Consider the following 13,252-nt stretch of genomic DNA (forward strand, 5'->3'; position numbering starts at 1 on the left):
ACATCTGTCCTGCAGTACAATGTGCACCAGTCAGAATTGCCAGACAGTCACCAAAACGTCGGTGAGAATAAAGCACTGGTTGTGTAAAAAGAGTCTCTTTATTCAGTGATTTACACCTGGTCAATTTACCCGGACAGGAGACCTGGTGCATCCCCATCTTGTAAGCAGCTCACAAAACGATATGTCACCCCGTAAGGGGAGGTATAACCCTGTCGTGCGTTATCACGTTGACCCTCCTGACTGAGGACAATAACGTCAGTCGTTTTAGAGTAAAATTTCACTCTCAGTGATTATGGCAAGCTTCGTGGCTGAATACATCTTGAAGCTCATTGTCTTCCAGGATCTTCTCCCCTCCTCTTAACACATAACCTTTCAAACTTAGTTGTAGTAACTTGTACTGACAAAATTGTTGTAAAAACAATTATTGTGACGTCTCTTTAAAAAATCATGTGAGCACCTCCAAAGTTGATCTGTACCTTTTCGTATGAAGGTTGATTTGCAGAATGAGTATTTCATGTAGTTTGTATTTCATTTCTTTATATCTATCTGTTTAATTGTATCCAGGAAAGTGTTGTTTCTGTTGTCTGTATCCAGACAAAGTACCTATTGCATAATTTAGTTGATCTGCAAGAATGAGTGTTTCAACGGTATTTCTTCATATTTCTCTGTTTCGTTGAACTTTTTTTGTCTCTTGTACATTGTGTATGTATCCAGACAAAGTTGCGGCCTGTCCAGTGTTGGAGCCATGGAGAAGCCAAGATGGCGTGCCGGTCAAGTTTTCTGTACTGTGTTCCCAGATGGGACTGTGCAGCATGGGTGGACATGTAAGTGACATGCACTGCACTGTGAAGATTAGATCTGCTCAGAAATTCAATTCAGGACAATTTTTTGATAAAAATAAGACTGACACTGATGTCAGTGACACTGAGTAATTGCTATTTGACATATCTTTCAACCTGGATGTCTTACCTTCATCAACATAATCTGACTTCTCTCTTTCTCAGGAGACTGTTCTTGGTCTGAGTGACAAGTTCAGATTGTTCATCAATGGTGACGAGGTGAGTGGGATGAACTTTATCTGTATTGATTATGGGCATATAATAATCAATGGGTACGGACACTATTTGGGGTACAGACACTACCCAGGGGGAGCAGACACTAGAGGGTTAAACAGACAATAGAGGGGGTATGGACGCTATATATATAGCTGCAATCTTGTCTTGGCTTCGTTTCCTATTGGCCTATCTAAAATTCGTTTTCAACATAGTTTTTGGTCGACTTACTGATTAACAGATCTTCCTCACTGTCACTGACAAAAGACAGTAGATGCGATCTGAAACATCTGTTTAAGTGACCATTTCCCAAATCATGTACAGTTGCCTGTCTATATTTATCGCATCTTATTACCTAGATTTCCAGACTTAATCGTAATATGTTTTACTTTTTTGTTCCAGATTTCCAGCAATTGCACATCGTTTGCTGTGCACAATGACCACCTGCTGCTGACCACCCATGCCCACACTTGTGCATGTCTTCCACTTCACACAGCCAGCAAAGGTGGGTACGGGATCTTGTGCATTATAAGTGCAGATCCTTTTAGTGCAGTAAGACAGCAACTTTGATTCAGATCAATGCAGCTATATCATTCATTTAGTTTTACAATAGCCGAATTCTGTGAAACAGGGAAAATCAAGCAGTATTTTGGGGTTCCCAGTTGAAATTCAGAAATGAAAATGCAAGTTCCAGCTCGTGTACATGTGCGTGATGAGTTTAGCTGAGAAAGTTACTGCAAAACTAAAACTGCATAGTCCACTGAGAAATTCTGGAAGTATTACATTCAGTTATTTATTTTTATTTTTTATTTATTGAAAATGACAACAAGTCATTAGACTGGGCCAGCCTAGGCAGTCTATTCAAGCTGATGACGGCTGACCCACAAAGATACAACAAACAAATCTAAATTACACATATGTACATAATAGGCCACATAGGCTACGTAGGCTATGAGGAGCAGATGGAAGGTGCTGTAAATCGGTTTGTTGATGTTAAAAATGAATGCAGAGCGTCTGAGAGTTTTTGGTTTGTAGCAGAGTTTTGACCTGGAGAACCATTAAGGAGGACTCCGGTTGAGAGAGACTGGCCGACAAGTTGGAGCACTGAAGAAGCTAGGGTTTGCCGTGCAGCCGTGTGCAGAGGACAGTGAAGTAGAAAGTGTGCAACCGTCTCGGACGTAGCACCACAAGCACAGCTCCGGGTTGTGATGTTGAACTTGGCCAACGTAGAGTTGAGCTGACACCAGCCAAGACGTAGTCTGGTAGTAAGGATGTTGCTCTGGCGATTTCCAAGTCTACGAAACTTCTGGTGTTGACGGGAAGACAGCATGTGATCTCTGCACTTCTTTTTGAACTGGTTGTAAGATGTGGCTTCCTTTACTTCCATGGGAAGACTATTCCAGAGTCGTGTGCTGTAGGGGACAAAACTGTTCTTGTACGTGGTGGTTCGGCAGTACGGGACTTGTAGATGTGTGTCGTTCCGAAGACGAAGGTGTAGTTGCCGTCGGCTCTCTCTGGTAGTAGGGACTAGTGGCTGGAGATGGGCTGGTACGGAGCCTGTCACTAGTTTTTGCATGGTAAGTAGTCTGTTGTAGTCTCTTCTGGTTGCGAGACTGTCCCACTCTAGTTCTTCTAGTAGTTTGTCATGAGGGGTACGTGCCATCGCTCCTGAGACGAGGCGTCCAGCATGGTACTGTACCCTCTCCATGGTCTTGCTCGCAGTGACGCTAATGTTGCTGAAGAGGATGGATGCGTACTCTAATTTCGTGCGTACAAGAGTGTTATAGGCAAGCTCCAAGGCTTCTCGGGACAGTTTGCGCTGTAGTTTGCTCAGGAGCCCGAGAACCTTTTTCGACTTACTGGAAACGGTTTCAGCATGTTCTTTCCACCGGAGTGTATAGTGCATGGTGACGCCTAGGTGAGTGTAGGAAGTCACCTGTTCGAGGATTTGACCGGCTAGGTAGATGGGGGGTAGTTGGACCTTGCTTTGGTAAGCCTTTATACACATAACTTTGCACTTATCAGGGTGTAGTTCGAGCCCCCAGTCGGAAAACCAATCGGAAACAAGACAAAGATCGGCATTAGTTGTGCTGGCAACTTCCTCGGCTGTATGTCCGGAGTTGTACATCGATGTATCGTCAGCAAAACAGTTCAAACTGGATATCGTCGGCACGTCTTTAATGTCGTTTAGGTAGATCGCAAACAACAGCGGGCCAAGATTCAGTTATGTACACTTTATAGTTACCAGACTTACAACAACTTTATTTGCATGAGACCATGCATTGAAGACCAGACCAGAAGCATGGTCTAGTCATATTACAGTAGCCTATGATGAAGAGCTCAGACTAGATTTTCAAAGCAGCATGGATTGTTACATTCATTTCATTTGCCTTGTCATGCAGAAGTTTGCAATCTCTTACAGAAAACTGCCTTTTTATGATTCATCCTGTTAAAAGACAAGTGTCGTGTACAATGTAGCTTTTCTGTTTACAATGTAGCTTTTTTTCCACTCTTTCCAGATCTGTCCTCAGCCATAGATGAGAAGACACGCAGGGTTGAGAGGGGAAGTCGACTGATCACTGTTGTTCCATGGGATACAAAGGTTATTCTACAGGTCAGAACCACAGAACAGTGACATGATCACGTAGCTGACCCAGTCAGCACATTGTCAAGTATAGTAACTATGCTAAACCAGACGTTGCCAAGTATAATACTGACACTGAGTGCTTTTTCTGCTTTCATGTATGTCTCTGTGTATGATAATATTGTGAATGTATGTGCATGAGTGTTTGTGTGTGTGTGTGTGTGTGATTTTGTATTGTGTGTGTGTGTGTGTGTACGTACATTGTATCTGTGCATGACTCAAAGTCAGTCATGTTTGTGTGTTTGTGTGATTTTGTATGTTTGTATGTGTGTGTGTGTGTGTGTGTGTGCGTACATTGTATCTGCATGTCTCAAAGTCTCACATGACTGCTTGATTGTGTGTAGTGAATTTGTGTGTGTGTGTGTGTGTGCGTACATTGTATACATGTATGATGTGTGCATGTAAGATTGTGTGTGTGTATTTGTGTCTGCACATAATTGTGTGTTACTGTTTAAGAATGAACATGTGTGTGTGAGCACATGCACACATGTACATGTACATGTTATTCGAGGTGTGTGTGTTTGGATTTGTGTTTGTGCATTTATGTGAGATGTGGAATGTGTGAGAGATACACGACTTTGCGTGTTTGGAGTTTCCATATAATATTATGATATAAAAACTATTACTTCTGTTGCCATTGACAGATGCCACGGGGTAACCTTGAAACTGTTCACCCCAGAACTCTGGTGTTGGGACTAGTCCAGAAGATGATTGACAGGTAAACAGATTGTTTGTCCATTGTCCTGTCATGATTGTTGTTGTTAGCATCCACCGTGCACCAAGACGTCTTGTCTCATTGTTGATACAAGTGAGACAGTAATTAGTACATTAAGTCCTTTTCTTTTGTTTAGCAGAATACCATGTTAACATTTCATCATAAATTATGCAAATAACCCAATATTTACATAATATATGCACAGTGGTGTAGTAATTAACTCGTCACATTCAAGTATGCCATTCCCACCATTTACCAAAAAGAACTATGGCTTTATATATGGCATTTTTGTATTAATTGTGCAAATTAGGGTGTTAATTGCATATCTGATGTTGTTTGGATGTACTAGCCTTTTTTAAATCTTTGTAGCCCTTTTTCAGTAGCAGATGAATATCTGAGAATTCCTTAAACTAAAAAGTTTTTTTTTGTTCCTGTTGCAGTCAGCAGTTCCTGGAAGCCTTTCTTGTCATGAGGAAACACAGAGTCAACCTCAACTTGCTGTGTGACCTCAACCCTAAGGTTCTTATTTACCCCACAGTCTACGAAACAGGATTTTGTAGTCACTTGAATGTGTATGTCTTGTTGGAGTCTGTCCACAGTTCCACTATTGGCATTTGAATGTTCGGCATGCTTACCTTAAATGAGTTGAATGGGTCAAAAGTATAGAAGATGTCAGATTCCTAGTACCTACATTGTAGTTCTTGAGCTCCATGTCATTTTGGGTACAAGCTTTGTGAGTTGGTTGATACTCATAAATCAAATATGACTGAAAATCCATGGAAGAGGCTATAAACTTCGTGGGGAGTGTTTTCTGAAGCTTCTGACTCAATGTCATGTCCCTCCCACAGGTGTTCCTGTCCTGTGTACCAGAGATGGTGACTCAGCTGAAGGACATCAACTTTATCAACCTGTTCCTCACAGAACTCAGGTGGGGCCAAACTACTCTCATATGATGTCAATGATAAATACATGTTCTGGTACATTTTGTATATGAACTCAAGTAATTCATATTTACCTCATTCCCAGAAATCACTAGGTCAGCTATACTCAGTCACCCACTCACTCGTTCACTCAACCACTCAATTCTACTCACTTACTTGTTGCCTCAGTCACTCAATCCAACTTTCACTCATTTACTCAGTGAAAAGAGAAGAAAAAACACCATAAATTTGAATTCAAATTTGTGTTCAAAATCAGTGCAGAAGGCATGCATACTGAAAAAACTTTTTTTTTTAGTTTTAAGATTTTTTTGTTTTAACCCGTGGATTTTTCTGTGACTTGCCCTGAATCAGGCGTTCACACTTCATTTTGGGTTGCATATGAAACCAAGGTGAAACATAAGAGGTTAGTAGAAATAGCCCCCTGGCTCCCTGGAATGGAACCTGCACCCACCAGTTCACAACCCAATGCTACGAAAAAGGTTTGGACCCTTTGGAACGGTCAGTTGGTGGCGCTGAACCCCACTGTTACACTACTCGTCCTCAAAGCTTAGAGCGCAATATTCATGTGTTGCCTTTTACTCACAAGCCGATATGGGAACCTACATGTATGTGAGTAAACTGTAAGAGGCGAAACAGTCCCCTGACTCCTGGGAATCAAACACAGGCCCACCTGGTCACAACTCAGCACCTCAAACTGCTACCCTTTGGAATGGTCAGTTGGTGAACCTCACTACTACACATGCAGTGATGTACAAATAATGGGAAAAAATTTTTATTTCCCCCTCCAGGGAAGAAGATGTGACAAAAACAATGTACTCAGAGTACTGCTGCAGTCCTGATGGTGAGAACAGCTGGGATCTACAGGCCAAGTCCAAGATGGATCAAGTCTGTGATGTTGTTAAGGATGCTTTGGAGGGTCTGGACAGTGAAAAGTGTGTAATATGTTCTTTACTTGTTTAGGCCACACATACACAAATGATATACTATTAGAATTTTAGAAAAGAACACTAAAAGATAAACAAAATCATGTTACTATACATGCTGACATTGTATAGAATGCTGTTACAGTATTTACACTGTGTATTCCGTATACGTACCACCAGAGGTACCAGTGCAACCATAATTAGGAAATATGCGATACATATATGTTTAAGTCACAATACTCATCCCATACTGCAACCTGTTGTATTAGGTAGATAAGTACTATTAGATGCCATTATATACTTTGTATATACAGTTATAAATAGTTGTGCAGTTAAGTTGTTGTAATATAATAATAGAATGCCCATGGGAGGGCTGAGGTTGAGGTTGCAAAGTACACCATGTTGTAAAAATATCCTTGAAGCAAGGAAGTAAGTCTTGTGGCTTGGTATGCACAGGTACATGTACATTGGTACTGACCAGAGTTGTTGATGCAGGTACCTTCTTGGGATTCTAACATGTCACATCAGAAAGGCACAACCAGAACTAGAGGTCTGCTTACAGAAGATCCAGGAAATCTGGGGTAAGTTTCTTAATATGCTTATTGTACAGCTTAGTAACTATGTAATAATACAGTTCCTGAATATGAGAAACTCTCATAAGTATTATGCATTCAACATAGATGTTTGAAATTTCTCAACAACTCAAACACTTTTTTCATGAGCCGTGGTGCAAAATTCTGAATCGCCTGGCCATTTTTTACTTCCATGCATAACTTTAAGAGTAAAATAAACTTCTGGCCACAGAAATTAAGAACTTACATGGTTAAACCAACCACTTAAGTGTGATTTGTAATTATAGTAATGGTAATGCTACTAAAGATAATAATGCTACATACATACATACATACAATAATTATTCATACTCTATCTAGTTGAAGCATTAATAAAGTTCTGCTTCCAGTGCGATCTACCATTCATCATAATAATCATTCATCATCAATAATGCTAATCGTTAAATAATTGGGGGTTATGCTAAGATGTACTTACCATCTACAGTATAATCTGAATTATACCTCATACGAGACCTTGTTCGGGAGAGTACCTTATGCAGTAGTTCCACTGCGTGTCGCTAGGCGGTGCACATATACAAAGAGAAAAACACGCAAAGCACCATGGGACCTTACGTGACGTCACCCCTACATCCTCGCCATTTTGACGAAGTGCGGGTAAAGTCTTCCCCTGTGCTGTCCAATATGGGAGGGAAAATGAACAGTTAACAACTGAAATCATTGTTACAAGGGTGGGAAGCATACCCGAACAAGGTCTCGTATGAGGTATAATTCAGATTATACTGTAGATGGTAAGTACATCTTAGCATAACCCCCAATTATACCTCATAATACTCGACCTTGTTCGGGAGAGTACCTTATGCAGACTCCAGAGCAGTGGACAGCACAGCTTGCCCGTAGGAAGCCTGGTCCGACTCTCTTCTGTAGAACCGCTGGAAGGTTGATTCCCTGGCCCAGTCCGCAGCCTTCATGATACTGGCCACGCTGACCCCCGCTGCCGCCGCAGCCGAAGTGGACGCCCCTCTTGTCGAGTGAGCTGAGTATGTGTTGACATCTATCCCAGCTAAAGCCAACACTGACTTAATCCATCTAGCGATGGTATTGGACGCAACTGGTCTATGAGGTCGCTTGTATGAGAGGAATAACCTTTGCTCTCCTTCCACCCGAAAAGGTGAAGTACGCCTCAAATATTCCTTAAGGTATACAAAGACACATAACCTCCTGTCCTGCGGAAAGGCTGCCCAAAAACATTTCTTAAAGGGCCTTTTCTGTCTAGAAGTCTTAAGTAGAGTGGGAACTTTCCACGAAACCCCATCCCTCTGCTTGGACATGTATCTCAAGTCCAGTGAAGCCAAAGTCTGACCTCTGTCAGGTGAAACCAAGGCTGCTAGAGACACCAACTTTAGGGTCAGTTGCTTCAAGCTAAGACTATTAGCTGGACAAAGGTGCATCAAGTACATCAGAACCCTAGAAACATCCCATTGTTCAACATATCTAGGACATGGGGGACGTCGATGAAACACACCCTTCAACAGCTTAGTCACTAGCGGATGACTACCAACACTATACTTGTCAACTGGAAGGTGGACTGAGGAGATGGCAGAACGAGCCACGCCAATAGACCTATACTCGTAACCTTTGTCAAAAAGTCCTGCCAAATACTCAACAACACTCTCTATAGAGCCTGAAACGGGATCGAGACCCCTGCGATCACACCAGCTACACCATTGTCCCCAAGCGGACTGATACTGGCGAGATGTGCTATCTCTCCATGCTGACAAGATGAGCTCCGAAGCCCCTTTTGAAAGGCCTCGACCCTCCAATTGACGCCTGATATTGGCCACACGGCTAGTCTTAGACCTGGTAACAACGGGTGAGGTTCTCCGTTGTGTGGTAGACATAGCAGATCCCGACTCCGTGGAAGGAGAGTCGGAGTGTCGAACAACATGTCCAGGAGTTTGGGAAACCATGCCTGAGACCTCCAGAGAGGCGCTACCAGTAACACCGTCGCATGATCTGTCTGAATCTTCCTCAGAACTCTGAACAGTAGACCGAACGGGGGAAAGGCATACGCCAGACCGAGGTGCCCCCAGTGCAAGTCTAACGCATTCACTGCCCATGCCATGGGATCGGGATGCCACGCCACATATCTCTGCAGCTGAGCATTCAGGCGTGACGCAAACAAATCTACTGAGAGTACGTTGCCTGTCTGAGCGTTTACCTTCAGAAACACTGACCTGTTCAGTTGCCACTCTGTTTTGTCTTGGAAGATTCGCGAACACGAATCTGCTACAACGTTGGTTCGACCTGGCAGGTGTCGTGCGGACAGAACTACACCTTTCTGTAACGCCCAGTCCCACATCTCCAGGGCTAGGGCCGCCAGTGTTGGGGACTTTGTGCCCCCCAGACAGTTTATATAGGCTACAGCCGTAACGCTGTCTAGCTTCAATAGAATATGATGATTTTGTTTTGTTGCGAAGCACTTGAGGCCTAGGAAGGCCGCCTTCAGTTCTAACCAATTTATGTGCTCCTGCGCTTCCGCGGGAGACCACCGACCCCCTGTCTTTTGGTCGCCGCAACACGCTCCCCAACCCAGTAGGGATGCGTCTGAGAAAATAGTCAAGTCTGTCGGGACGAACACTCTTCGTCCGTTTACCCTTCGCACATGCGTGACCCACCATTGAAGGTCGCATGCCGCTGTCAAAGTCAGTCTTATTACAGAGTCGAACGACCCTGTCCTTTCCATAGTCTCGTTTAGTAAGGCCTGTAAGGCCCTGTAGTGTAGGGGCGCTGGCAAAATCGCGTGCCTCGTGGACTCCAGCAGACCTATGACACTGGCTAGATCCCTTGCCGAAAGGGTTTGTTGAGAAAGACGAACCAGACAAGTCTGCTCGACTTTCAGTACTTTCTTCTCTGGTAGGAAAATGGTCATAGTTCGAGAATCCAATATGAAACCTAGAAAGGTTACCACCTGAGAGGGCACTAGTTGAGACTTTTCTAGGTTTAAGACAAACCCTAGGCTTTCTAGCAGCTCCCTTGCTACTGCGATGTCTTTTAGACACTGCTCCTCTGACCTTGCCAGAATTAGAATGTCGTCTAGATAAATCACCAAGATTAACCCTTGTTTCCTCAAAATCGCCACCACTGGGCGCAACACTTTCGTAAACACACGAGGAGAAGAGGTGAGTCCGAACGGGAGAACTTGGAACTCCCAGAGACTTCCTCGCCACGAAAATCTCAGAAACTTTCGGTCTTGGTGCCAAATTCCAGATTTAGGCTCTCAAACTTGCAGTGATGCTTTTGAACATGTTCGTTTAGATATTTCAAGTTTATGACTGGACGCATTGCTCCTGATGCCTTTGGTACTAGAAAAATAGTTGACACGTATTGGCCTACACATGGTTCTACTTGTAACACTGCTCCTTTCTCTACCATACTCTGAACTTCCTCGTCTACTAGTTTGGCCATGTCGGCCTTTCTTATTTGAGTCACTGGCTGAACAAACTGAAAAGGAGTGGACTCCCACTCTATCTGATAACCTCGAACGGTCTGTAGGACCCACTTGTCGCTTGTCATCCTCTCCCAATTCCGAACAAAAAGAGACGTTCTCCCCGCAGGGCGGAGAGGAGAAAAACTTAAAAGAAAAGTTTGCACACGAGGGAGAGCTAGAGCTTTGTTTACTGGCTTTTGGGAAACTTCGTCCCTGGCTTGTGAAACCCCGACCCTTTGCTGGGTCCGGGTCCAAACCCAAACTTCGACCTATAGTTCCCTCCGGAACGAAATGCATTCAATTTACCTAAGGAATACCTGCTATTAGTATTACTGGTCCAAGAGTAGCGAGGATTATTGCCACGAAAACCATAAGTAGGCTTAGCCTTAGAAGAAAAAGCCATTGGGTAGGCCTTGTTCAAGGTACGTCTAGCCTGGTCAAGGGTAGACAGTTTCTCCACAAAGGTATTACCAAATAAATCCGGAGAGGTACCAGTAGGTAAACTTGAGGTTATCATCTTCTTCACCTCAGGTTTCATATCTTTACCACAGAACTCCCTACGTGTCTGAGTTAGCATGTAGGAGGCTGTGCCTAAAAATAGTAAGGTATTCTCTATGGTCTTACAAACTGCCTCCGGACTAAGTGGCAAATCTGAACCCTTTACTGAGGTCAGCAATTCGACCAAAGGGTGAGCATCAAAGAGCAACTTCTCATGACAATCCCGCAGGGACTTGTCACTACTAGCTGTCCCCGACTGAAGCAAAGAATTCACAATGCTATCCAACTGTGGGACCTTGAGTATAAACTCTAAATTCGAAGGAGTAGGAAGAGCTTCCATCCTCTCCTTACAATCATTAAATGACAGCTTATTGGTGAAAGCATCAGCCACAAACTTTCTAACATGCTCGGGAACTTCACTCTTATCTGTCTCAAAAGGATTGTCATATTCAAACGACATACCTTCGTCTTTTTCAGACTCGGAGGAGTCGGCCTCCTCGGAACACTCCCCATCCTCCAAATTTCCCGGCTGCTTTCGCCCGGAACCAACCACGCCGGTTCGGCTGGTTGACGCTGCTACACTCGGAGTGGACTCCTGTGTAGTCAAATTTTTGCGTAGCCACTGCAAAAACCCGGCAGCATCAAAGCCAGGTGGAAAGGGGAAGGGACTCTCCGTTCCGTTGAGCTCGACCTCCTTGTCATGGGCCTCTGGGTCCAACACGGGCATGGTAGGGGATTTTTCACCCTCCCCATGCGGGACATGTGGGGACTTGCTCCGCCGAGCACTGTCGTCCCCTTCCACCGAAGACCCATCGCCTTCTCGGCCCTCCTTGGCCAAATTCTCCCGTGCATGCTGCGCCGGCAAGCCTCGAGCGCTAAGCTCTGCCGCCAAAGCCAAATATTTTTTCGGGCGTTCGTCCGGTGACGTGCCACGCTTCCGACCTGAGTTTTCACCCTTGTCGGAGTCCGAAGCCAAATGCTTCTTCTTTTCCTTCTTCTTGCCTCCTTCTGGCATGTTAAGCACCGAAAAAGGTGCCAAATAGACGAAAAAACGCGAAAAAACGGCGCAGCTAGGAGCTTGAAACAAAAGCACCCGCCGACGCAACACGCACAAGGAAAAATGGCGAGGATGTAGGGGTGACGTCACGTAAGGTCCCATGGTGCTTTGCGTGTTTTTCTCTTTGTATATGTGCACCGCCTAGCGACACGCAGTGGAACTACTGCATAAGGTACTCTCCCGAACAAGGTCGAGTATTATGAGGTATAATAGCAAAGTAATAAGTTAAAGAGACCAGATCAAACAAAATTTTCTGTTTGGTCCTACTAATATTTTAATGATAATAATTGGCCTGTATTCATTTCATTCTGACAATTGAATATTTGCAGACACTCCTCCCCAAAGCCGGGATGGCGTGAGTGCAGAGGAGGCCCTGAACTATGTCCTACTCCTGGTGGATGTGAACGAGCTGTTCAACGTGGCACTGGGCACATACAACCTTAGACTTGTACTCATGGTGGCCGAGAAGTCACAAAAGGTTTGCTTATTGTTGTTGTTTTATCTTATTTGCTTTCAGATGAGGACAATGTGGCAATGCATTAAAGTCAGTAAGTTCTTAGCTTAAAATGTTGTCCCATAGTCTTAGTGAGGCCGTAGGGGCAGTGGGTTGTTAACCAGTGTGTCTAGAGCACAGCATTGAAAGGTGGAGCCCATCACTCTCCTTCCACCATCATTATACCGAGAATCCCAACTGAAGTCTTACACCTCGGTGGAGTGAGAAAAGTGATTATATTAGAAGCATTTCAGAAGGGCACAAGGTTGGTAGCATGACAGCATTCAAGCCTGGGACCTCTGAATTCTAATGGCAAAGTGCCAGTTATGCAGTTATGCCACACAAGCCCACTCTAGTTCCTTTAGACTCTCAGTCAGAAGTCATACATTAGCAATTACGTTGTACGTAAAACAAGGAAGTTAAAAAACCATGCGGCCAATCAGATCTCCATTATTATTTATGAATTGTATGAACAGCAAGCTCAACAGTTACACAGACCAAAGTACACATCTCGAACAGGCCAACGAACGTTTGCTTTCAGAGCGGTTTCTATCTACAATTCCCTTAAACCAACAACAACTTCACAAACCACTCTGAATTCATTCAAGCGAGCTTTACAATCTGACCTCTGACCCCTCTGACCAACGACCTCGAATCTGGTTTGAAAATTAGCTTGATTCCGTTTATTTATGTACTGTTATGTTCTATTCATATGATTATTGTTGTGATGAGTTTTGTAATTAATGACTTTGAGTTGTTATTATTTGGGCTAATCGCATTTAAGTTATTATCCATATTTTGATTTAGTCACGTTTTATGTTATATGATTATTGTTATCTTTATGTTTATGTCCATTATGTTCATTTGGGC

General features: G+C 43.7%; 1 protein-coding gene across 1 annotated transcript in view; it reads left to right on the forward strand.

Moving 5' to 3' along the window:
• Nucleotides 1–13,252, forward strand: part of LOC118411145 (elongator complex protein 1-like) — a 42,046-nt gene that overhangs the window by 13,981 nt on the left and 14,813 nt on the right. Inside the window, 10 exon segments of the mRNA XM_035813191.1 lie at nt 715–824; nt 1,005–1,058; nt 1,455–1,557; nt 3,572–3,666; nt 4,341–4,414; nt 4,852–4,930; nt 5,260–5,339; nt 6,141–6,284; nt 6,771–6,856; nt 12,219–12,367. Of these exon segments, the coding sequence (XP_035669084.1) occupies nt 715–824; nt 1,005–1,058; nt 1,455–1,557; nt 3,572–3,666; nt 4,341–4,414; nt 4,852–4,930; nt 5,260–5,339; nt 6,141–6,284; nt 6,771–6,856; nt 12,219–12,367 (974 nt within the window).

Source organism: Branchiostoma floridae, chromosome 3 (genome assembly GCF_000003815.2).
Source record: "Branchiostoma floridae strain S238N-H82 chromosome 3, Bfl_VNyyK, whole genome shotgun sequence".
Classification (NCBI taxonomy): Eukaryota; Metazoa; Chordata; class Leptocardii; order Amphioxiformes; family Branchiostomatidae; genus Branchiostoma; species Branchiostoma floridae.